General features: G+C 44.7%; 1 protein-coding gene across 1 annotated transcript in view; it reads left to right on the top strand.

The window, feature by feature from the left end:
• Adcy2 (adenylate cyclase 2) overlaps nucleotides 1-25,254 on the top strand; it is a 381,296-nt gene that overhangs the window by 342,216 nt on the left and 13,826 nt on the right. Inside the window, exons 19-22 of the mRNA XM_052159930.1 lie at nucleotides 2,377-2,461; nucleotides 7,742-7,900; nucleotides 16,531-16,677; nucleotides 18,294-18,401. Of these exons, the coding sequence (XP_052015890.1) occupies nucleotides 2,377-2,461; nucleotides 7,742-7,900; nucleotides 16,531-16,677; nucleotides 18,294-18,401 (499 nt within the window). The remainder of the gene's footprint in view (nucleotides 1-2,376; nucleotides 2,462-7,741; nucleotides 7,901-16,530; nucleotides 16,678-18,293; nucleotides 18,402-25,254) is intronic.

Genomic DNA, 25,254 nt, shown 5'->3' on the forward strand with positions numbered 1-25,254 from the left:
GCAAGGTTTATTGGGGTCTGTAGTTTGTCACCTCCAAGATCAACAAGGAGAGCCTGCCTTTGGTTTCTTTCCAGATATCCCACTCCCAGTTCACTGCTGCCTCGAGTCATAGGAAAGACAGGTGGGACCGTGGTGTCAACCCTTGCTCTGCGACCTCATTCATGAAGCATTAGTGAGAGGCACCCCAGAATGGCATCCCCAGTGACTTGATTATGTGCACTTTCTATGTGTTAAATGGAAACCTAACTAGGTTCTGAATCCATAAGAGGACCTGTCTCTGACTCCTTGTCTCTGTGTATCTGAGGCTGCTAGTCTCCTACCTAGACATCAAAAGGGAATTGACTCTGTCTTGTGTCACTGCAAAACTACGACGAAATTCTGACCTGTATGCTCAGCTCTTTATTCTTAGTTTGATTGATGCTCCAGAAGAGGGACTGTCATTTCTCTCTCTGTCCCTTGGTTTACAAAGCTAGGTAACAGGAGCCTGCAGAAGTCCAACCTGCACCTTGCAGGGACGGTAGCTGTGCAATGCTGCCCTGTTACCCATCACAGTGTCTGTATGGTTAACATAGAGAAAGGAAAGGAGTTTAAAATTCTCTGATGTCACCATTGTTGTTATAGGTTTCCATGCCCATTTAAACTGAGCCCTTAGACACATTTGCCTAAATCAGTGCCGATGAAATACAAAAGCAGCCCTACGCCCTTCTAGTAATTCTTGGAGAAATAGAGCTCAGCCTTTTAGCAGGGTCATCAGGTGTGATGCAGAGGGAAGAGCACAAGTGCACACCTGCAGGTGTGATGCAGGGGAAGAACACAAGTGCACACCTGCAGGTGTGATGCAGAGGGAAGAACACAAGTGCACACCTGCAGGTGTGATGCAGAGGAAGAACACAAGTGCACACCTGCAGGTGTGATCCAGGGGGGAGAGCACAAGTGCACACCTGCAGGTGTGATGCAGGGGGGAAGAGCACCAGAGGTGTGATCCAGAGGGAACCGCACAAATGCTCACCTGCCCTTCTGCAGGGTTTTGAGGCTCCAGAGCCGAAGCCACTGGGATCTATGGGATCTATGGATCCTTCCTTACCTTTCACACTTTCCTTTCTGTGAAGTTTACTGATCTCCTTTTTTTTTTTTTTTTAATTTTTCTACTGTCACCATACACTTAATACTGAAACCACCAGGGCCATTTGGGGAGAGTGTGCTGAAGGTCAGTGTATGTGCTGCGTATATAAATATCTAACGTCACCCCGCACTTAATACTGAAATCACCGTTTACCATGGGAGTGCTGTGGGCCAGTCTCTGTGCCAGGCGTGTTAACTCTGATGTAGTATCCAGAAGGGCCCAGAGGACTGGAGTGTACATCCCCTTTCACAGATGAGGGTCGTGACACTGGAGAGGACTTCTCCACAGGCCCTCAGCTCACAGCACAAGGCCAGGCACCCCTACTTCAGAGCCCACTGAGCTACATTGAGTCTTAGTGTTTCACTTGCCCTTGAACCTTCGGTGGGGAAAATGGAAACTCACAGAGCAGGATAAGTACTGAAGAAAGTGATTGCCCTCCGCCATGTTGTTCGTGGGTCAGTGTCTGAGAAAATCACCCAGTATTTTTCAGAACTTCCTTATGCTCTAATGTGGGATCATTGCTTGCCTAGAAAGTGTGGAACACTGACAAGGATTGCAGTAGAGGCCTCCTTGCATTAATGCAGATGTGCTGAGTTGCTGCCCTGAAGGCTGTGGTAAGTAGGGAAGGCCCAGCCCAGCTCAGCAGCTGACTGACAGTGTTCCCCTGAATCTGAGGGCAGACTAGCAGTGGATGGGGTTCCTGCCTCTGTGAGACAGGATTATATAAATGTATTAAGAATGTGCATCACGTATAGGGAGTGTTATATGAAACTCTCCGCCTGTCACAAGTGGGAGACCCTTGCAGAAACTAACTTCCTCATTGCATTTTTATACCTCATAGAGTCGATAATTTAAAAATTACTCTTTCTGAAAGCAATAATGAAAACACCAAAGAAACCATATATCCAATTATCCGTCTTGATCCCACAGGCCTTAATAGAATGGGTTAGTATTCTGCAAGTCTCTCCTGCAATATCTGTTAGAGCTCAGTGCAAAGTAAAAGACTGTGTTAATTTGCACATATTTTTATTCACTGTGTCCTCAATATATGGACTTAATTATTTGTGGTTTTTATGCAAATTGGGGTTTGTGATATATTTGAAATGTGTACTTGGCTGGGATGAAATCTGTCAATGCTCTGGGGATTCAGAAGTTTGTCGCTACTGGGATTCTAAGTCTCGTATGCATGTCGTGTGCTGTTGTGATGTGTCTGTCCATCTGTCCGTCTGCCTGTTGGTTTGTGTTTTCAATAGACCAGGCATTTGGAAAGACCTGAAGACCATGGGCTCCGTGTCCCTGTCTATATTCTTCATCACGCTGCTCGTTCTGGGTAGACAGGTAAGACGTTCTTTCTCTCGTCTCCTGCCGTGCAGATCTGCATTATAGCCATGTTTGGGTAAAAAAATAATGTGTGTAAGAATCAGAACCATCCGATCACTTAAGAGAAAAGTAAGCGGCCAGAGTGCGCGCCAGATGTGAAGGAAAAGGTTGTTTTGCCACAGGGGCAAACTTAGAACAAACTTTAGAACAACATCTGAACAAACTTCAGATACAGATACGAACCAAATAATTTCCTATTAAACCTTAAAGTACAAGTGTGTTGTAGTTGGCGAACAGCTGGACTAATGGAGAACTACTGTTTACTGGTCTGCCGCAGTAAACAGCATATTTCTTTTGAAAGTTGGTAATTTTGCTTCGTTTGCAACCATTTCTCAAAATACAGTTCTCTGCTAAAAATTGTATTTTGTGATGCAAATGAAACTATTGCTGATTCTTAGGACCCCTGCCTGCTCCTGGTCTCCCAGGGGAGGCTGTGAATGGTGGAATTTAAGGATTACCATGCTTCTGCCTGTGCACAAAGTCAGCCACTAGTGATGATAAGACTTATCTGAAGCCAGGCAGCTCTGTACCCAGCATCTGGTTTAAAGCATGTGATACTGGCAGTGTGAAGCCAAGTGGATGATTTGGGCTAAAAGGCACCAACGGTTTAGCATGGGTGCATTATTAAATAAACATATGAACAATTGCCTGCAGACTTATGACTTTCAATCTGGCTTCCAGTCTTCCTGCTAGGTAGCTATTAACAACTGCATAGTTGGGAAGTCTGTTCTGTTGGCTAGCTTCCCACATCTGGAACATCCCCTACTATGACACCGACAGAGTATGAGTAGCCTGCTTTCGGGCAGGAACCAGCAGTGTGGCAGTCCCCAGGCTAAGTTAGCCACGTACACCCATCCTGTGTGAGCTTTTCATCTTGTCTCCTCAGCCCCTCGGCATCTGTATTTCTCCACTCTGCAGTCTCTGGCTTGCCATCCTAACACCCTGTCCACTTTTTGGCTCATTCCCTTTCTGCTTCTCCTGTGGCTTGATCACTGGTCACTTGTTTCTCACTACTGACAAGCTCGAGGCTCTCATTCATGGAGCAGCCAAACCCCTATGCTTCCCAGAGTACCCGACAAGTTATACAGAGAACTGAGCTTCCTTGTGCAATGATGCCCCCGTAGTCAATCTTCAGGAAATGACAACCACTCATGAGTTGCCTGCTCTGTGCACCATACCATTCATGCTCTGTCCAGAGTCTCTCTTGTGATAATCACCACTCAGATCACTTCCCATCGAGTATTTTGAGATGCTAATCCCACCCAACCCCTATTCTTAATAGCAACAGTGATGGCCAACATTCAATACTACTATGTAATTGTGGTCAGGGCCAATGACTGACTCATTGCTCTGTAATAGAATTAAAGTAAACAAGTAAGTATTCAACATTATGGTCAGCTACTGGCATAATTGTGTTAAGGAGTCTTTATAGGAAGCCCTTCCTTTTTCTCATTAACCTAATGATGCATGCTCTCCACACCTAGACACCTGGAGAAGGTGTTGCTTCCCAAAGGAGCAGAATGATTCTTAGTAGTCATGTGTGTAGCCTTTGGCTGTGAATAACACATCTGGATGAGACATGTGGGAAACACTATGGTGGGCAAGGAGGCTGAGCTTCAATCCAGAATCATCACAGGAACATCAGGTTATTACATAAGAGTCTTCTGGAATGAGAAAAACCATACCTCCACTCCCTTCCCAAATCACAAATAAATTACAAACAGCCACCTGAATTATAGGAGGTCTCCAAGGGCTGTGCCATCCATGGCCCTGGACTGACTACTTGCTAACTGGTTTATTACATAGATGTGTAGACATTAATGCAAGCTAAGATTAGTGTGTGGTCTCCTTTCCCCATGATCACCTTCCCTTGACACATCTCCTTTCTGGACAAACCATCAGCCTAAAGACCATTCCAGTTGTATATGCTTAAGAAAAGCACAGAACAGGTTAGAAAGTGTGCTCCAGAGTTAAGAATATTTATTAGTCTCATGGGAGATTCAGGTTCAATTTCCAGCACATATGTCATCCATACCTCTGGTTTCAGGAGGTACAATGTCCTCTTCTAGCTTCCATAGACACTAGGAACACACACAGTACACTTACATATATGTAGGCACACATACACACACACACACACACATACACAAAATAAATACAACTAATAATTAAAGAAATCTTATTCAATATCTTATACAGATGTACAGTAACACTTGCTGTATTCGAAATCCAGTTTCTTAGTCTAATTTAGCCCACTAAAGGTCTTATTTAGACTATGGAAGACGCCCATGTTTCCTCTAGTTTAAACTGTGGCATGCTGAGTGTCAAGTCTGTGTTCCAAGTGAGGTACATCCTTATCATGAAGCCGGGCCGTCTCCACAATCCCACAGTGACAATGATGTCATTCTGTTGGGGTGTCTGGAAACCAAAGATGGCCGAGTCATCTCAAGCCAGGCTCAGCACCCCCATGGCCCCTGATTCTGTCCATGCAGAAGCTCTATGGTTGCTTGGGTGAGTTTGGAAAACAGGGAAAGCGTGAAACCACCTTGATACTATGATGAGTGCGACTCTGCATTGAGGCTCACAGACACCCTTGACCCAAACCCTGCCTGAAACAATCTGAGAGATTAGGATGGTCTGAGAAGCAGAAGTTTACAAAGCAAAGCTGTGACTCCAGGAGGCTGCATGGAACAACCACTGTTCTCCTCAGGCTGACAGACAGAATGTGTTAGCTCTTCTTTTCAACATCTTCATCCTCACAGTCACCTAGGCCATATAGTCACTCTCTTCTGGATGTGTCACATGCCCATCCCCATGTCTCCTCATCAAATCTCCCTTTCCATTCTCATGTTGTCTTACATAGATAACAACCATTGAATTTAGAGTCTAACCTAACTCCAAGATGAGTTCATCTCCAGATCTCCATCAAATATACCAAATAATACTCTATGCCCAAGGAAGACCATAGTCATGGTTATCAGGAACAAGGAGGGTTTGGAACTACCTTTTAGGACACTCACTGTTCAATTTATTACAACTGGTTCAAGATAGAATACCTTTGTTTTCCTTTTAAACATCTCAACATTGAGTTTCTCTTAGGAACACTGTTTATACATAGGAGAGAGGATCTGAAGTGGTTTTCATTGCTTGAAGAAATGGTTCAATGGAGAGATGGCTGATATAGATGCTAGAGAGTTGATAGATACATAAATATATAGAGATGATTGGTTAATGATATAGATTATATAATTAACATGTAAAAAGAGATAGATACATGATAGATGATGGATGGATGATTATATAGATGATAGATAGGTAGGTAGATAGATAGATAGATAGATAGATAGATAGATAGACTGCTAGATTGATGGATAATAACCCTGCTACATTTATAAGGAAAAGAAGTTTATCACATATTCAAAGTTTTAGACATTCAAGAGCAAGGTCCTGCCACCATCTCAGGCCATCTTAAATACATCCTACATTATACGGTATATCTGTGAGTAAGAGGAATTATATCACAGAACAGGAAGCTAGATAGTCTTCCAAGTCTCACAGTCCCTTCCAAGGAGATGCCTCTAGTAACTAAAGGATCTACCATCAAACTGCCCCTCCCATCTTAAAGGTTCCACATAATCATGGCCTCACCAAAGACAAAATTTCTAACACTTGACCCTTTCATGGATTCTTGTAATCATACCCAACCATAGCAGGACGGCATGTAGGGGAAGGCAGAAGATAGATGATAGGGAGACCCACAATCCATAGGTCCAGAGGAAGCTAAACTAATTCAGGGTTTCTATTCCTGCACAAAACATCATGACCAAGAAGCAAGTTGTGGAGGAAAGGGTTTATCCAGCTTACACTTTCACACAGCTGTTCATCACCAAAGAAAGTCAGGAGAACTCACACAGGGCAGGAACCTGGAGGCAGGAGCTGATGCAGAGGCCATGGAGGGATGCTGCTTACTGGCTTGCTTCCCCTGGCTTGCTCAGCTTGCTTTCTTATAGAACCCAGGACTACCAGCCTCGGAAAAGGGCATTTCCTGTCAGTACATTATACAATTTCTATCAATACAGTGTGTAAGAAGTTTGGCTTTAAATGTACAGCTTTGAATAGTTCAAAATGCCTCACTGTATAGGTGAAAATAAATGCCCCACTACGGAAGGAAATGCTTATTAATTCACAACATATAGTTTGAGTCAACCTGATTAATGAATACCCAGTGTTCTTTCAGGCTGAAGCGTGAATTTATTTTTTTTTTAGAATCCATACTTGTGCGTGAGAGGTGTGTGTGTGTGTGTGTGTGTGTGTGTGTGTGTACATGCACTATTCCAATTTGCACTGTATTTTTATAATTAATCAAGCCAGTACTTAGCTTTGCTCTCCTTTGCATTTGTGTGTCAGTAGCTAAAAGTCCCCCCCTTCCTGAAGCCCATCTTTGACAGAAGCTTTCACTCAAGGTTACTGGTATCACAGGGGACACAAAATGATGGCAAGGCCAAAGACGGTCTTTGTCAGCTAATAAATGTCTCCATCTCATCAGTATTAATAATAACTGGCTCATATATTTTATATTGTATTATAATACACCATAAATCATGAGCATGTATATTTTAACAACAGCCCCTTTCCTAACTCAATATCAACATACACTCTCACCTACAATGTACTGGCATTCTTAGCACACAGTGCAATGCTAAATGAAAAAGGTCCATACTTTATAATAAACAAACATGGAATTGTGGTAGCAGAGCCTGCTTTCCAAATTCTAAGGACAAATCACCACCAGTTTAAAGTATTTCTTGTATGATGAAATCATTGTCTAGGAAGCATCCTGAATTTCTTATTTGTTCATCATTTCATACCACTATGATACTTCAAAAAATAATTCAAGCTGCCGAGTGATGATCTAAAAGTGAGCTTACAACCCTTTCCTTTGTAAGCCACCAGAACCCTGAGTAAGCTGACTATTGGAGATCTAGAGGAGGCTTGCTATCATTTTGACTTGTAAGCCACCAAAGCCCCCATTCCCCGTTGTTGGGGTTCACTCATTCCTCGGCTTCTTCTTTATATTATACGGTGATTGACAGGCATTTGGGTGGGACGCGGGGCTCTCAGGGAGGGTGGCCGTTCTTTGGGCGGCTTTGTTCTCTTGTTGTGTTTTCTCTTTATGACCTCCACTCTGGCAGGACAAGTTGCCTATTGTCTCTTCACCTCTGTGTCCTCTTGTAACAGAGTGAATATTACTGTAGGTTAGACTTCTTATGGAAGAACAAGTTCAAAAAAGAGCGGGAGGAGATAGAAACCATGGAGAACCTAAACCGAGTGCTGCTGGAGAACGTGCTTCCTGCACACGTGGCCGAACACTTCCTGGCCAGGAGCCTGAAAAATGAGGTCAGAGGGGCAGGCTGGGGCGGGGCGGGGTCGCGGAGGGCTTGGAGGCTGAAGGCCTTTGGAGGGACTACTGTACTGTGACGCTGCACACTGCACGGGCAGCGTGTCCATAGTCAGCCTCGAATCTACCATTTCAAGGGGATATTGACTATTCCTAGAGATTCTGGGAAAGCTGAGACGAAGCTTCCTTGCTAGAATGCTTGCCTAGCATCCTTAAGGTCCTGAGTTCACAAACCAGACTCGACTCTGCATGCCTGTTAAGGTCCTGAGTTCACAAACCAGACTCGACTGCGCATGCCTGTTAAGGTCCTGAGTTCACAAACCAGACTCGACTGCGCATGCCTGGTAAGGTCCTGAGTTCACAAACCAGACTCGACTGCGCATGCCTGTTAAGGTCCTGAGTTCACAAACCAGATGAGATGGCGCATGCCTGTGATCTCAGAATGTGGGAGGTGGCCGTGGGGGCGGGGGCACCGGGTGATCAGAAGTTGAAAACCATCTTCAGCTGCCTAACAAATTCAAGGATAGCCTTGAATAAGGAAAGGGCTATGCAAGACCTTCTAATATCTAAGGAACAAATAATTTGTTATGAAGAATTTCTTCCGGGCTGGTGGGGTGACACATGGGTAAAGGTGATTGCCACCAATCCTGATGATGGGAGTTCCATCCCTAGGGCCCAAATGGTGGAAAGAGAAAACCAACTCCACTAGTTGACCAACTCCTCTGACCTCCACAAGCTCACAGTGTCGCATACACACAGGCACACACGTGTGCAAACAGAAATGCAATTTAAAATTTCTTCCTTAATCATGTCAAGTTCTGAACGTGATGACTTAAGAGGCTCAACATTCCGACACAAGTCCTCTAATTGGCCTTTTGTCCCCATCCACGGAGGACACTTCCATACCAGCACACAGTGATGGAGTCCAAGTCAGGAAGCCAAAATAAGCCAGAAGTCCCAGGGCCAGCGTTTCCATGTTGTCAGGTTCCTTAGGAAACTTTCAAGGTCTTGGACTTTCAAAGACAACAAGATAAGTCATGAGATCCTGAACTTAAGAGCTTTCCATACACTGAGCATGGAGTCCCCGATGGAGAAGTTAGAGAAAGGACTGAAGGAGCTGAAGGGGGTTGCAAACCCATAGGAAGAACAAGAATATCTACCAACCAGAGCTCCCGGGGACTAAACCACCAGCCAAGGAGCACACATGGAGGACCCATGGCTCCAGCAGCATTTGTTGAAGAGAATGGCCTTGTCAGGCATCAATGGAAAGAAAGACCCTTGGTCCTGTGAAGGCTCGATGCCCCATGCTCCAGTGTAGGGGAATTTGAGGTAGGGGAGTGGGCAGTGAGTGGGTGGATGGGTGAATGGGTAGGAGAATACCTTCATGGAAGCAGGGGGATGGGATAGAGGGCTTGGGGTGGGGGACTGGGAAAGGGGATAACAACGTTTAAAATGGAAATAAAGAAAATATCCAATTAAAAAAAAGAGAAAGAAAAAGGCAGTCCTTAGGGGGGAAAAAGAGTTTTCCATACAAGAACACACAGACCTGTGTCTGCCCATACTTAGCAGTGTTGCAACTGTCATTGAAATATGGAAGTGGTTTGAGCAATGAAGTGCTCTGGTGTTTGCTTTTTCTGTAATACTGCTGAGCAGCAAGGGCAAACGGACAGATCTCTAACTGCACATCATTCAAACCATGGGCTTAGCACTGCTGGCATCGCCCTATGCCTCCAGATCTGGCTAAACACAGTCTTCTCCACAGGAGATTTGTACTCCTGTGGGGGAGGGAGAGAATATGAAGGCAGCAGAGGAAACTGGACAGATGAACTCATCCCCAGATCAACTCAACCTGGCAGAATAGGCCGGCAAGCATCCTCCTGTGAGGGGGCTTGCAATAGCTCACCCGTGCTGCGAGCTAGTGTGGGAACAGACATTCGCATTTCTATCCACTGCTCTTTGCTTATGGTTCGGTCTCCTGGGTATATTAATTTTTGTCGACTTCGCTGTGGGGTTTAATGGTGCTTAATGTATCACACTTATAGGTAGAGATGTACCATTAGTAAAATTAACTTACAATTTACAAATAAAATAAGATTCGATTTGGAGAATCAAAATGGAGCAGCTGAGAAGTCTCAGGGTGCAGGTGTAGCAATCCTGTCGAAGCATGTGTTCCTCTTGTCATTTGTTTTCTCTGACCTAAGCAGTTTTCTCAGAACCCTATTTGTTGCTGATCACAAGAAGTTAAAATCACTAGACATACTAAGAAATCATAGTGGCCTCTTATACCTCTAGCTGTTCCCAGGTGTTAGCTATTTGTTATTGTGTGTTACCAGAGTGATATGTGTAAGTGAATGTTTGCATGTGTCATGTGTGCGTGTGAAGGTCAGATGACAATCTTTGGGCTGGTTATTTCCGTCTACCATGCTTTCTATAAACTAAACCCATATCTGCACACCAAGCACTGTTGCCCCTGGCCATCTTGCCGCCCCTGGCCATCTTGCCACCCCTGTCCATTTGACTACTAATGCAGCCGCTTCTGTTGCTCCCGCCTGAAGAGTCAGCCGGGGCTGTCCTAAATACAGAAATAGAGCAGAATGGCCACGCTTGGCTTCTCTTGGGGCCACAGTCTGTCAACGCACATCAGGAGAGTGGCTTTCAGGTTCTGAGAAGTTCACTTGTAAGGAAGGGATCCTTGACTCTGAAAAGAAAGTACTAGAAACTTCTGTAAGACAGAAGCAGCAAGTGACAGGGAAGAAGTCTCCAGCCTGCATAGAAGGACTGAAGGGAAACCGTGGGAGAGCCAGGATGCAGGCAGGAAGGGGACAAGCACCCAAAAGAAATGCTTCTTCAATAACATTTACTCCTTTTGCATCAATATGAGTGAAACATGAGAGAATTGGTTAAAGTTCATGGTTTTAAGGGATTCAGTCCATCACAGTGCCTGGAAAAAAAGAAAAAGGTAGTATGCAGAGACAGAACATGCCATAGCCCCAAGAGGACAAGTATGTTCCACATGACATACTTCCTCCGACAGCTCTGCCTCCTTGTGTTCCTGCCTTCTAGTGATAACAGAAGGATCTCCCTATTAGGTCAGAGCCCTCACGGTCTAATCATCTCTGAAAACACCATTACAGAGACAGCCAGAGGCGTCCCAGAAAAATCTCAGGTGTTTCTCAGCCCAGTCGGGTTGACAGTCAGCTCTGTCTCAGCAGCAATCAGAAGAGTGAGGGGACCAGGGAGCCTGGAGCTGGGCAGCATGGCTTCGCATCTTACTCTCAGCGCTACCTACTTCCTCAGCCTTCATCCAGGAACCTGCCCCATCTGAGCCTCGGTCTCACCATCTGTAAAGGATGACTTTCTCTAGTTGTGCTTGGCTGTGGATGTCATGGGATACTTAGTACCGAATCCGAGAGAGGCAGGCACAGAATATCACACAAGGTCCTGCATCCACCGCATCAGACCGAGACCAAGGAAGCAGCTTCTTATTCCTCTGTGCTGTAGTGTGTGGGGGTGGGGCAAGTGCTGGTAGCTTTAATCATCCTTCACTACACAGTAATTTTCTGATAATAAAACTTCCTGGTAAAATGGTGGGGCTTGTCATCACCTATATCAGCCAAGGTCCTTCAGTGTGTCTCTTTCCCTCTACCCATTGTATCTCATTGTATAAAGCAGAAATATTATCTGCCCTCATATCTAGGACTCAATAATTATTTGATCACTGTAACAATTTGCTGAAGCTTTCGTTTCGATGGCTGTCATTCCCTGTGCCTCTGCTCAGAGCCTGCCGTTGCTCTGAACCCAGCTTCATGGACACACCCTTCACGGACACACCCTTCATGGCACACCCTTGCTCTCCTCTTGAATCTGGACATCCCATAGCCCTGCCCTATAAATACTGAACTCCTGATGGGAACCCAGGGGCGGGTGGTCCTCTCCACTGTGTAGGCCTTAAACACAGATCAGAGCCCACTCTCATCTCTAGATGAGAAGACTGCATGTGTCACCCAGCCGACCCTTTCCTGGGTATGTTTAGCCAGGTGGTCTCCTTCAGGGAACCAAGGCTTGACCAGCAGACACTGTGGATATTCTCTGTAAATAAGAGCCCTTCAAGGACTTCCAGCCCAACACCCAAAGCATTCCTTACCCATGTGAGGGGCAGATTGGTTTACACTGCACTCTCGGGAGATATTAATCACATGAGCTCCTGAACAGATTAGTATTGCCTGACGGATTTGGATCACGGTGATAAACAATCTATACAGAGATCAGTGAGTGAGTGAGTGAGACAAGAGACCATGGTGGAGTAGCTTAAGCCTAGAAGAGAAAACATCAACACAGCTGCAGACACTTTCCAGGACACACTTAACTCTTCCCAGCCTGGTGAGGCACCCCAAGCATGACATTTCTGGGCATAAACCCCAGTCTTCTCCATTTGTTTTTATGTTTTCTGCAATTGTTTACCTCTCCAACTTTCAGCACCTTAAAAGTAGGGTCTATGTGGCCGTTTTACCTGTGTCCCTAACTACTGCAACCTTTCTCAATAGTGTATGTGTGAGTGCATGTGTGTGTGCATGCTTGTGGTACGGAGCATTAAACACAGACATTCAGTCTTGTGTTCCAAAGAAGCTACTAAACGGTGGGCAAAACTTGTGCATGCTCCACTTGAGACTCAGTTATAGGTTTTGACCTGTGTGGAACTGAGTAAGAAACTAGATATTGAAAAAGAAAAGAATTAGTTAAAATGAGACTCATTCCAAGGGCCATAACGAGGCCCCTCCCATAACTTGTAGTCTAATACCGACCAACTGACTGACTGACTGACTGACCGACAGAGGGCTCTGAGTGATCCTGGGAAGCTCCTGAAACTCAGGATAGAGATAAAATGCCAACAACAAACTATGTCTGAGTGACTAGGCCCACAGAGGTCAAAGGTTGGGACTATAACTACACTGTAAGGTTCTTGAAGAGTAAAGATGCTGTTCTTCTCAGACACCGAGGCTGCAAAGGAGCATCAACAGGGGCTTGACCTAGGTCCTGTTTCACCAAATTCCCTGGATAGGAAAACAGACTCCATCCAAGAATCTAGAATGGTCTGAGAGCACAAGACTGGGGGATCATGGCTAGGTGTGTGCATGCTATTACCGTGGGGCACAGGTGAAGAGCCACAGCTAGGTGTGTGTATGCTATTACCGTGGGGCACAGGTGAAGAGCCCAGTAATGAGAAAGCAGTAAGTAGTCATCAGCAAACCGTCACAAACATGTATGGAGGCAAAACAAGGTGTTGCTGCCCAGGGTGACACAGTCAATGGAAAACTGGCCTGTACCCCAACCGTCTTTCCTCCCCATGTTCACCATCCTGGCTGGCAAAGGAAGTGTCAGTTATAGTGAGCAAGAGCCTACTGTACCCAGCTCCTCACCACACAGGTCAACTGGTCCAGACTTTTGATCACTCTTCAGTCAGAACATTTTATTGATGTATTGAATTAGCCTGAGTGACAAGAAGACCCTCAAGGTTATTTCAGGCTTTTAGCTCAGCATCAGGAGAGAGATTGGTACATTTGCAAATTAACAGAGACGATGAACACAGAAGATTTCTTGGTGACGATACTTCCAGTCCTGGCATTTCAATAGTGTTATCATATGTGTACGCATCTGAGTTTGGTGATGCTCTGTGAGAGCTATGTGAGTCACTCATTCCCAGTTGAACTGCGGGATCTTCTCAAGAGTCATGTTCCTGTCTCCATCCAGTCCCCTGATCCTCTGGAGAGTTGCATCCCAAGCTTAGGACGCCCACCAGTCAGAATGTGGTCTGCTCTGGCTCCATGCCGGAAGCAACGGATGAGAGCTGTCCATGAGTTCAGATTATGTGTCCAAGCCTTCAGGTTTCATCAGCGCCAAGGAATCTGGAGACCCACTGGAGGTCCCTTGGTTTTGGGTGTAGTCATCTAGGAGTCCTGAATCTCAGAAGCAGAGACACAGTGTCCCTACTGACCCCTGGCATTTCTCTAACCACTCCAGATGACTGCTTTGTCAGAAGAGGGGATGAGCAGTGTCCACTCAGGAACTCTCGTTGCACGTATGGCCTGCCACTAATGCAGGGGTTGGTCCTAACTCACCTCTCAAGCCAGCTGAAAGCCTTTTTGGGTTCCTCAACCCCTCTGAGTTCCACTTGCTTCTGACCCCAGCTGGTCATGGGGGGGGGGTGTCACACAACAGAACATCCCCTAAGCTTTTCAAAGTGGATACTCAGAGTCCGTCCTTAAGGGTGACGCTATCTGCTCAGTGTTGATGCCACATTCTTAGAAACCCCAGAGCTGATTTTCTTACAGATTCCCACCTGAGAACCACAGCATGAGACAACATGAAGATCAAATCTGAGTCAGGACAATGATAGTCCCATCTTGTCCCACTCCCAGACAGCTTCAAGACTCCAGGGGGTGGGGGGAGATAAATGGGAAGTCACAGGATCCACAGTACTAGGTGCCCGGTTACAGAGAGCATAGCCACCCTACAGTCATCTGGTAAATTTTATATAAAGTATCAATCGAACCTTTATGAGGGTAGCCCCCATGATCAACCTGAGTGATTTCAGCTTTACAGAACTAATGCAATTGCTCTGTGCCTCAGTTTCCTTATCTGTAGGCAGTAATCTGTATTAGTGAAAGTATCGTGTGCATAGAAGTGGCCATGCTAGAAACAATAATATGAACCAACCTCTACCCCAAGAGCTCCCGGGGACAAAACCACCAACCAAAGAGTGCACATGGAGGGACCCATGGCTCTAGCTACATATGTAGCAGAGGATGGCCTTTTCAGACATCAATGTGAGGAGAGGCCATTGGTCCTGTGAAGGTGCGAGTCCCCAAATAGGGGAATGCAAGTCAGGAAATTGAGGCGGGGGAGGAAGGAGAGGAGGAATGGGGATGGGGAGGTTGGAAGGGTAATAAGGAAAGGGGATACCATCTGAAATGTAAATAAAGCAAATATCTAAAAAAGAAAAAGTTAAGCAAAAAAGTGGCCATGCTGTCATAAAATGGGTATTCAGTATGTGGTGGCTGTTACCCCATCTATACTTCATTCCTAGGGGACCCCTGACTGATGCCAGTGGGTGGAGTACATGTACCCCTATCCTTAAAACAATCAGTGCATCTTTTACTACTTTTATTAAATGCTATCAGCCAAGATGAGCTCCTAGCTGCTCGCTCCTCGCTGGTTCCCTGCTTGCTGAGCTAAAGCCAGCATTCTTGGAACCTGGCCCCGGCAGTCTCAGGTCCTTCAAGTTGTCTACAAAGGAAATGAAGTTCACTTCACCGAACAGCTTTGCCGAGCGATGTCTGCACTGCGGGCCATCTCAACCACACTGAGCGCAGAGAAGAAAGGAGATCCTTGATGCTATTGTTCTTGCAGTGTTTGCCAATCTGGAGACAGCAGCTGAACGCCCTATCCGATGAGAGCTCCCAGAGCTCCCGGGAGCGGGAGCTTGGTGCAAACCTGCTCTGCCTTGAAGCTGTTATGACCGCCCTTTGGGTTTGCCAAGCCCCGAAGTGTTTATTATGGAGGTAAAAACTAGTCCCTCTCCGAGGCACTCAAACCTGGAGTTACAGTGCTGTTTGCACGTGCATCCTCCCAAAGGATGGGCCTGGGTCCTGGTGGAGCAGAGCTCACTCACGGTGTTCTTAGAGAGTTGAACCTTCTCCCTGCCAGGGAGGCCCAGCCGCTTGAGTGCGGCTCTGACTGGGAGACTGTCTGTCTGATTTAAACAAATTTCCCACACACTTCCTGGCAAAGTCATCCCTTCGATGCTGCACTGCAAACACGGCGGCACCAAGCCACTATGCCTGTGCTGTGAACAGGCCCTCCACACCCGGGATGAGCCCACCCACAGCCCTTGTCTCTGAAGCCTTGATGTGAAGACAACACTATACAATTGAAGTTCCGTGTGCTGGGTGCTGCGGTTTTACTGTCTTTATACAAAGGACCAGAAGTCTCTGTCTACTTGAAGTGAAAAGATATTCCAAATAGATACAGTCAGGGTTTCATGCCATGTGAAGAAGTGGCCTGGTGGGGGTGGTTCATTCATCCTTTCTGCTGAAATTAAAGGAATCACTTCCTTCCAAGAGCCAATAAAAAGGAAAACGCAGACTTACATCCAAAGGATGGGGCCATAACACACTATTGTAATACAGTACTGTTCTATGAGGAATGGATTTTACTTCTCTTCAGTCATCTGAATGTCACTTTGTCCTAATGCAGCCTCTGGAAGATGAAAACTGAGGTAGAGAGGACAGGTTTCCCACAGGCACTCCTGATAGTTGGTGGCTGAGGGAACTTGTATCTGCGTTTTGAAGGTTTGTCTGTCTCAGTGGAAGCTATTGAAGGGCTCAGGATTGGGATACTTATGGTCACTGGGGCATGTATCAATAACATCTTCCAGGATGCATGAAGAAGGTTCCATTAAGCAGATGGGCAGCCTTGAGTGAAGGCTGCACTGAGTGGCTGATGCTGCCTGTGTAGCTGGCAGGGAGAGGTTCCCCCTCTCCATGAACATCATCATCTCCACAAGGCCACACATCTGAGGGGGGTTTCCTGGAGGTCACCAAGTGTTCAAGTCCTCTCTTTCTCCACACAGGAGCTATACCACCAGTCCTATGACTGTGTCTGCGTCATGTTTGCCTCCATTCCGGACTTCAAGGAATTCTACACAGAGTCAGACGTGAACAAGGAAGGCTTGGAATGCCTCCGGCTCCTGAATGAGATCATTGCTGACTTTGATGACGTAAGTGCTAAGACTTACCTGAAGAGCAGGGGTGCCCCACCCCCACAGTGTGTGCTTCCTACACAGGTGAAATCAGTTCTGGACAGTGGCGTACTTTCAGACTTGTCTTCCCACCTAACTCTTGGTAGCTTGGACTCAGTCATAATCTGCACCTCACTCACTGGATGATTTGGGGGGAGAAAATGAGAAATTACATTTTATTTTGAAGTTAATGTAACTGCAGGGAGCAGCTATTAAATCTGCATCTAATTCACTAGGACGACTTTCAAGAAAGGCTTAAGCTTCAAGAAAAACAATTGCCCGACCCTTTGTATATTAAAATATAATCAACCTATTTATAGAAGTAAATTATTGACATCACTGTGCATATTTTAAGGTCTCTGGCAGATGCCAAAGTGAGGTGTTTGTGAATGGCAGACTTTATAGTTGACAAAGCATTATGTGTGGGTAATACATCATTTTCCAGAGTGGACATGAAACATAGTTTAGACTTTGAAATAGGTATCATTATTCAACTTGTGATGTTCTAATAGAGAATAATATGCCCTATTTTCTGATAAGAAAGAAAAACCCACACGTGTGATTTCAGGGCCATTGCAGCTGCACCATTCTTATTGATATTATACAAAACAGAGGACCTTTGTCAGCTGTGAGAGTATGTTCACCCTGATTCTGCAATGCAGCTTCGGGATCAGTGAGGATGTTGTATAACATGCTGGTCTCGGAGCTATGCAGTTCCAAGTATCTGTTGGGCCCTGTGTGCTCTCCCCAACCCATCTCCACTGTGAGTTCCCCGTGGATGATCACAGAGGACTCATGACCATCAAAGACACATGTCTAGTGAAAGGCAGTGGCGTGTTAGCTGCGGCCTGCCTGCAGCAAGAGTGCGTCTTCCCAATATTGACAAATGAGTGACAGTGGCTGTGTGGATATGTGGCACCAGGATTTTCTCACATAATTTCTTTGTCATCAAGCCTGGAAGATTATTCTCTGAGTAGCAGAGGACTGAGAAAGCATGCCCCTGGTCCTTGGTTGCTGTTGTTCATTTGAGCCTGGCCTCCTGAATGAGTCTCCTCCCATCCCTACTATCCCTCCATGGCTTCTGCCTAGCTTTAGCCTTCCCACCATGCCAGAAGACGGGTGAATGCAGAAGCCTATAGCTGACACTGAGACAGAAATGTTAGATTGGGGCCAATGGAAGGGTGAGGTCTTTATTTTCCTCACCTCCAGCGCTCAGCTGTCAAAGACTGTCCTCAGCTCTGATCATTGCAGAACGTGAAGGAAAGACCTTACACACTGAATCAGTGTTGTACTGGTGCCTTTCATGCACGGAGCTGGGGATTTATTTCCAGCCACTATCTCTTGCATCATAATTTACTCTGATTCTTTACCTGAGTTTGACAATTTGTGTGTTTCCCAAGCACGTCATTGTGTTATCTTCCTCTCCCCGAGGTGACACACTTGTGAAATGCATAAAAATGTTTGTTTCCTGCGTGCTCAAGGCGGGAGGATGGCTTGCCCCTTTTTTGTGGTGTAGCATCCTAGAATGGCTCTGAGCACCTAGGCTTCCGGTCAGCACCCAGCTGAGTGACTGAATGATTGTCTTTGCTCTGCAGCTGCTTTCCAAGCCAAAGTTCAGTGGTGTCGAAAAGATCAAGACCATTGGTAGCACATACATGGCAGCCACGGGTCTGAGTGCTGTACCCAGCCAGGAGCATGCCCAGGTAGGTACACAGATGTCAACTACCATACAATGCATGGCTGTGTCGAGGCGTTGTCCTGTAACCAAAACCACCAGAACTCTATCGTGTGTACTGCCTGTAGCTGACTGTTCATGGTCCTAAGATGGAAAAGGAGGCAAGAGGTCTGGAGACTTCTTAGAGTCTTCTGATTATGTAGAGAAGACGAAGCAATCAATATTTTGTTGATATCAGACAAATAGACATATTTAAGACTGAATGATCTGAAGTCTCTCCCTCTCTTCACATTGTCCAGTTCTGGGTCTCTTTGTTAATTCTCATCTACTACAAAAAGAAGCTTTTCTGATGAATGTTGAGAAATGCTCTTCCTATGGGTACAGCACTGTGTCATTTGGAGTCATTTTACTGCTGTGCTCCTTTAGCAAAATAATATTAGTACCTTTTCCCCTAGGTCCATGGACTTTGATTATTTTCAATCAACCAGGAGCTGAGACTCTTCTCTTGCAGTGTTCTGTTTCTATGTTAGTGTAGACATGTCTGTGTTACTTGTTGGATTGTTAGAAGAGATCAGTAAGACCATACCACCCTGTCAGGAGAGCAGACGTCCTAAGCATCTTGGCGTAGTTTTCCATGAAGCCTTCTCTCTGCCAGGTACTGCATGAAACACACCAGAAACATGGTTTCCTGAAAGCAGGTGGAATTCAGAGGTAGGAAGGGCTGAACCCCACATTCTCAGGTCATGTCCACCTCCATTGGAAGAATGGACACACAACCTGAGCCTTCGCAAATCCCCCAGAAATAACAGGGAGGTCTGTTCCCATCCTAGCATTCACAGACAAAGAATAGAAAGAGTAATTCTGAGTCAAGAGGTGTCTGATGTTGGAGTTTCTATGGCTGTGGTGAAATGCCATGACCAATAGTAACATAGGGAGGAAATGGTTTATTTCATCTTGAAGTCTGTAGTCCCATCGTCCAGGAACAAGGCAGGAACCTGGAGGCACTCAATGATACATAGGCCACAGTGGAGTTCTGCTGACTGGCTTGCTCAGCCCACCTTCTTACACTATACAGGACCACCTGCTCAAGGATGGCACCATACACAATGCACCCTCCCATATCAGTCAAGAAAATGCCCTCACATCCTCACATACTTGTCTACAGGCCAATCAGATGGAGGTACTTTTTGTCAACTGAGAGTTCCTCTTCCCAAGAAAGAGTCATGTTCACAAAGCAAACAAACACAAACAGAAAACTAACCAGCTGAATTAGTCACTTTTCTAACTGTGAGGAAATTCCATGACCAAGGCCACGTGAGGCTGATTTACAGCTTTAGAGACTGAATCCATGACCATCATGTGGGAAGCATGGTGGAAGGCTGGCAGGTATGGTGCTGGAGCAGGAGCTGACACCCTTTATGTTGAAACAACAACCATTAGGCAGAGAAAGAGAGAGAGCCAACTTGAATGGCATGGACCTTCAAACATAGAAGCTGACCCTCAGTGGCACACCTCCTCCAACAAGGTCACGCCTCCTAATCCTTCTCAAATATTTCCACCCACTGGAGATAAAGCATTCAAGCATGTGGTTCGTGGGGTTAGGTCTCCTTCGCATCGCCACAGCAGCACAAGAAGTAACTTTCAAATTACCCTGACTCAGTGACCATCTGTCCTCCACTTTGGTTGATGTCTTTCCAAGAAATATTTCAATGACTACACTAACTGATCATTAAGAAAAAGGAGAAGAAACAGTAAAAGAAACCTAAGAAATTCTCACGCATGGACTCTTGGTAGTAACCTCCCAAGCCAGGCTTAGAGCCTGAGGCAAAAGCCCTATGCATGCTCTTGCATATTTTTAATAGTTTTGGTTTTTTTTTTTCCACATCACAGTAATATGCTCAAGTCAAATAGAGGTTTTAAAATGCAACATTGTTTAATGTGAGAATCTCATTTATAATCAAAGCAGAGATCATTATAAGTTTTTACTTTCTGTTTTAATAGAAAGGAACAGACTCTGTCCATGCCTTTAATGACCTAGAAAACCTTAGCTACTAAATGTAACATGAAATCCTGATGTGCGGACAGGCCCTCTTCCTTTGCCTCGGGCTCCAACGATGCACAGCATAGCACTGCCAGAAACTATCCATCTTGGTCCTCTGGGCACCGCTGAGCAGCACAGACGGAGACCAGGAAATCCAAAGTGTACGTTTTGGATATCTGGTGATGGCTGTCGCAATCCAAATATTAACTGATAAACTCTCTGGAACATCCCGCATCTAGAGAAACTGGCAAGGAGCAGTCACAGACTTGACCAAGGCAGTAAAGAGAACAAGAACTACGCAGCAGAGTGCAGACCAGTGTCCAAATGTAGCATGCACGCCTCTTTGTCTGTCTTTCTGTCTGTCTGTCTGGAATACAGCTGCCACTAACACTACTTTGCCTTCCTCCTCATCTGTCCTTGCTTGATGCTCTCCACCTGCTGTGTTCATACCTGAACATGAATGTGAGCACCATTAGGCATCTCTGCTTCTATCCTGCCTTAGCAACTCACTCCCCGCTCAGAGCCCCATCCCTCTACCCTCGTGAACTGTATCTCTGAACATGTCCTCTTGTGCCTGATCTAGAAATCTGCCTTCTGAGCAGGCAGTAGTCTGCCAGTGATGGTTTTCAGCATAAACAGAAAACAGCTGGATTTTGCATCTGTCTCCTTATATATAGACAAATATCCACCCCTTCACTCATAAGGCTCTTGGGAAGATGACATCTACTATTACTATTCAAATATTTCATTTAAGCCATGGTCTTCGTAGGCAATAAAGGAGCTAATAATGGTAATACAGATTCCGTCTCCCAGGATGATGCCCTTGTCCTCTCTGGTTGAACTGAGATAAGAGCTATTGGGGGCGTAAATGAAATATTATATCCATGCAAGAAATGTCTATCCAGTAGAGGCTATTTGTGGTTACAATTTTTAATTAGAATTTTGACAGGTCATACAATGATGGCTTTCTATAAAGGAACTCCATTGCATTTTATGAGGTAAAAAATGTCAATATTAATGTTAGTTATCTTTTCTTTAAAAAAAAAAAAAAGGAAAAAGGGAATGCCACATCTCTAAAATGTGCTAAATAGTTTGTACCTAAAGTTATAAGCAAAATATATTTATGTGACCAAATATTTACTATTCACAGCCCAAACATTCAATTTGCAGAATATGTAGACCTTCTCAAGAATTAATTGGATTTTCTTAAGTCCAAAAGGAGGCAAAAGAATGTGAATTATGGCCATTTGGAATTTGGTTTTCTTTTATAATTGCTTCAGCATTGTCTATTGGCAGAACAACATCCTGATTTATCTACCCGCAAATTAAATACAAAGAGTCCTGTCAGCATTCAGCCAGGCCAGGCTTTAGTCCCAGCCTTTGCTCCCCTTCATTTCCTCTTTAAAATGGAACAGGGAATTCTTATTTTAAGCACTAAGATAATGTTACTCGAAGATGGCATCACCTTTAAGAGCTGACTGTTGTTCTTAAGAAAATCCGGCATTTGTCATGAGAGACAAAGAATCAGCTCGCATTCTAGACTTCTCCCATTGTTCTGTGACTTGTGCCCTGGTGACCAAAAGTCCTCTGAGGAAGTCTATCATGGTTCAAACTGGGAGTTGGCCCACCCCTGTGGCCCTCACTTTTACCCCTGTGACCTCAGGCTTCTCAAAGCTTAGTCCTGACAAACCACCACATTGATTCCTTTCTGGGACTTTTAGACCCCAACCCACAGTAGCCAAATGGTGGGCCAAGGATAGTTTTATGACCTGCAGAGTGTTGCCTTTTTAAAGACCATTTCTGAATGATGGTCACTGAAGTGAATGATGGCTCACACCCATTGTTGGTTCTGATAACAATGAACAGCAGGAGCAGAAGTAGCTGCTTCCCTCCATTTGCTCTTCCATGATCGGCCCTCAGCTGTTCTACCTCCCTCGCTCCACCTCTGTAGAGCTCTGTAGGTCCACTGCCTGCAGAGGAAGCCCCTTCCTTATCTGAAGTCTGTATTATTACTGGTGGTAATTCTTAGTGGTTTTAATATCTTCCTCGCCCGATTCTACCAGGAAGTCAAAGACAATACACAAGGAAGAAAGCTCATTTAATCCCATGCTTCTGTCCTGTTGTTTTCCAAACTGCATACAGCACAACGCCCCTTTGGAAGGATGTAACATCCAGGGCTGGAGCAAACCTGGGAAGGGAGAACCTAGCAAGAGAGAAAGCTTCCTGTCTCACCAGGGTGCAAGCACCAGGGGTTGGGTCTGCATCGAACCTTGGCATCCATTTTTCTTAATGATTTTAATTTTAAAATAGTCCATTCAGATAGTATTTAAATTAATTCATTTGCTTACTAAATGTGAACAAAACAGGTATCAGGACTTAGGCTTCAGGTTTGGTTAGGACCAGTTAGCATCCGGAGATGGACCTCCAGCCCCACCCAGAATTCGAAGGCTCATGTTTCTCCTTTCTACACTGTCCATCACCAGCCAGCCCAATTCGGCCTCAGGCTACACATGAGCCCCTGAAAAATCTGAGCTGGCTCATACAGGACATCCTTAACTAGAGCTTGCTGGCAGAGCAGTGAACCAGAGATTCAACCGCCACCACGTCTTCAATGCCCAAGTTAGGAGCCGCCCAGTACAGCTGCTAGGAATCTTAAGTGGCTGTTGTTACCCAACAGGGGACTTCTTTTCACTGTGCGCCTAGTCCAAGGTATTGTTGATGACTGCTGTTCTGATTAAAGTGTAGAAATGAAGAGTTGATACAGCAGTTTCAACATGAGAGACAGAGAGTACAGGAAATGCCAGCAGAAACCCACTGGTAGAAAGAGAAGCATCTCAGTATCCGCTGAGCTCTCCCACTGCCAGGTTACAGAAGCCAAAGTGCCCACCGGAGCTGGTAGCCCCACTTCCTGGGAAGGGTGAAGGGCAGTTTCACTCTTCGCTTAAGTGAGGGTGGAGGCTGTGTGTTCTTGTCGAAACGCCATAGCTTTCACAGTATGATAGGAAAACAAACTTCTTTCTGCTTCTGTGCTGTTACTAGGGACCTGAAAACAGAAGGGGAAAAAAACAAGCCATCCCTCTCAGCTGTGCAACTGAGACTCTCAAGGACTCTTGACTTACCAGACGCTTTGTCCACTGTCAAAGTCGTTCCAAAGTGTGAGAGACTCCCTACACAGAGAGAGGGAAAGTCCTGAATTAGGCCACCCCAAGGTAGCCAGCTCCCTGCCTAGGTGTTGATAAATGTTCCCTGGTAATGGCTTGGTCTCTAGAGGCCTGTTGGTGCACTGAAGAATGGCAATACCTTTCGGAGACAGATCCATTGAAAACTACCCTTGAAGGAAGTATTAGGACCCGGCATCTTTCTCTTGCTCTTCATTTCCAGGCACAAGGAGGTAAGCTGCATCTCTGCCACCCATACCTCTATCAGGTGCTGCCTAGCAACAAGCCCAATAGGTACAGGGCATACATAAATATATATTTACATATTTATGTATATATGTATATCTCTTCATATTTATTACATACATATTATACATATTATTTACATACATAGCATTTATATATTTATTAATATTTATTGTTGTTTATTATTTATGTTTATTATTTATATATATTTATTATATACATGTTACATGTTTATTAGATATTTGTTATGTTTATTACATATGTATTACATACATATTATACATATTGTTTACACATGTGTTGTTTACATATTTATTTTATATATTTATTAATATTTATTATTTATCATTACTCATATTTATTATATATTTATTATATACAAGTTATAAATGTATTAGATATTTATTATGTTTGTTACATATTTATTACATAATATTATACATATTATTTACATGTTTATTATGTAAATAATACTATATTACATATTTATTACATGCATGTTATACGTATTATTTGCATGCATATTATTTACATATTTATTACATGCATGTGTGTATATTTACATATTTATGTATGTGTATGTATATATGTGTGTGTATATACATATATATGTGTATATGCATATATGTATACAGTGTATGTATATATACATACACATATATACGTACACATACATAAATCTTGAAATACAAGCTGCCAAGTCTGTTTAGTGTTCCTTGTGTGAATATGACTTCAGGGCTCACCAGTTTGTATTAGCGAAGTAGTTTAAAGGTCTCATCCCTGGCCAGGGCTAATTCTCCCTTTCTTTAGTCATTGGTTACCTGTATTTCTTTGTTTAGGCATGTGGTCCCGTGAGATTTCCACATTACTGTCTATCAGTGATATCTCATCTTATTTAGGCAGCCATATTGTCGAGGGATCATGGGCAAAGCTTCCCTGTCATTTAGGAAATATGAATTCAATTCACAGTGACTTCCTGGTCACAGTATTTCTTCCCTGTCTTCTTCAGTGTTCCCTGAACTTTTGGTTGCAAGAGTTGTATTGTAAATGCTTCTGCTGGCCTGGTACCCCAGGGTCAGTCATTTTCTGTATTGTGGTCAATTGTGGATTTCCATCATTGTCTCTGTCACATTGTGTCTGTCACATTGTGTCTGCTTTGGTGAAGGGCGACAACTACACTTAGCTGTGCACACAGGATAACTGTCCATAACGTCCTTTATTTACAGAACAGTTAGGGATTATGCTGGTCTACATAGTAAGGTCTTCTCTAACATCCATGACTTCGCTAGCCCCAGATAGTTGGCTAAGTTCTCAACACCAGGTGCGATTTCCAACCTGTTGTGAGTCCAATTACACAGCTGTTCCATCTTAGTTTTTCTCTTTCTAAGTGAGAAAATCAAAACTCAGAGAAGTTAAGTGACTCACCCAAAAATCAC

Source organism: Apodemus sylvaticus, chromosome 16, assembly GCF_947179515.1.
Source record: "Apodemus sylvaticus chromosome 16, mApoSyl1.1, whole genome shotgun sequence".
NCBI classification, from domain to species: Eukaryota; Metazoa; Chordata; class Mammalia; order Rodentia; family Muridae; genus Apodemus; species Apodemus sylvaticus.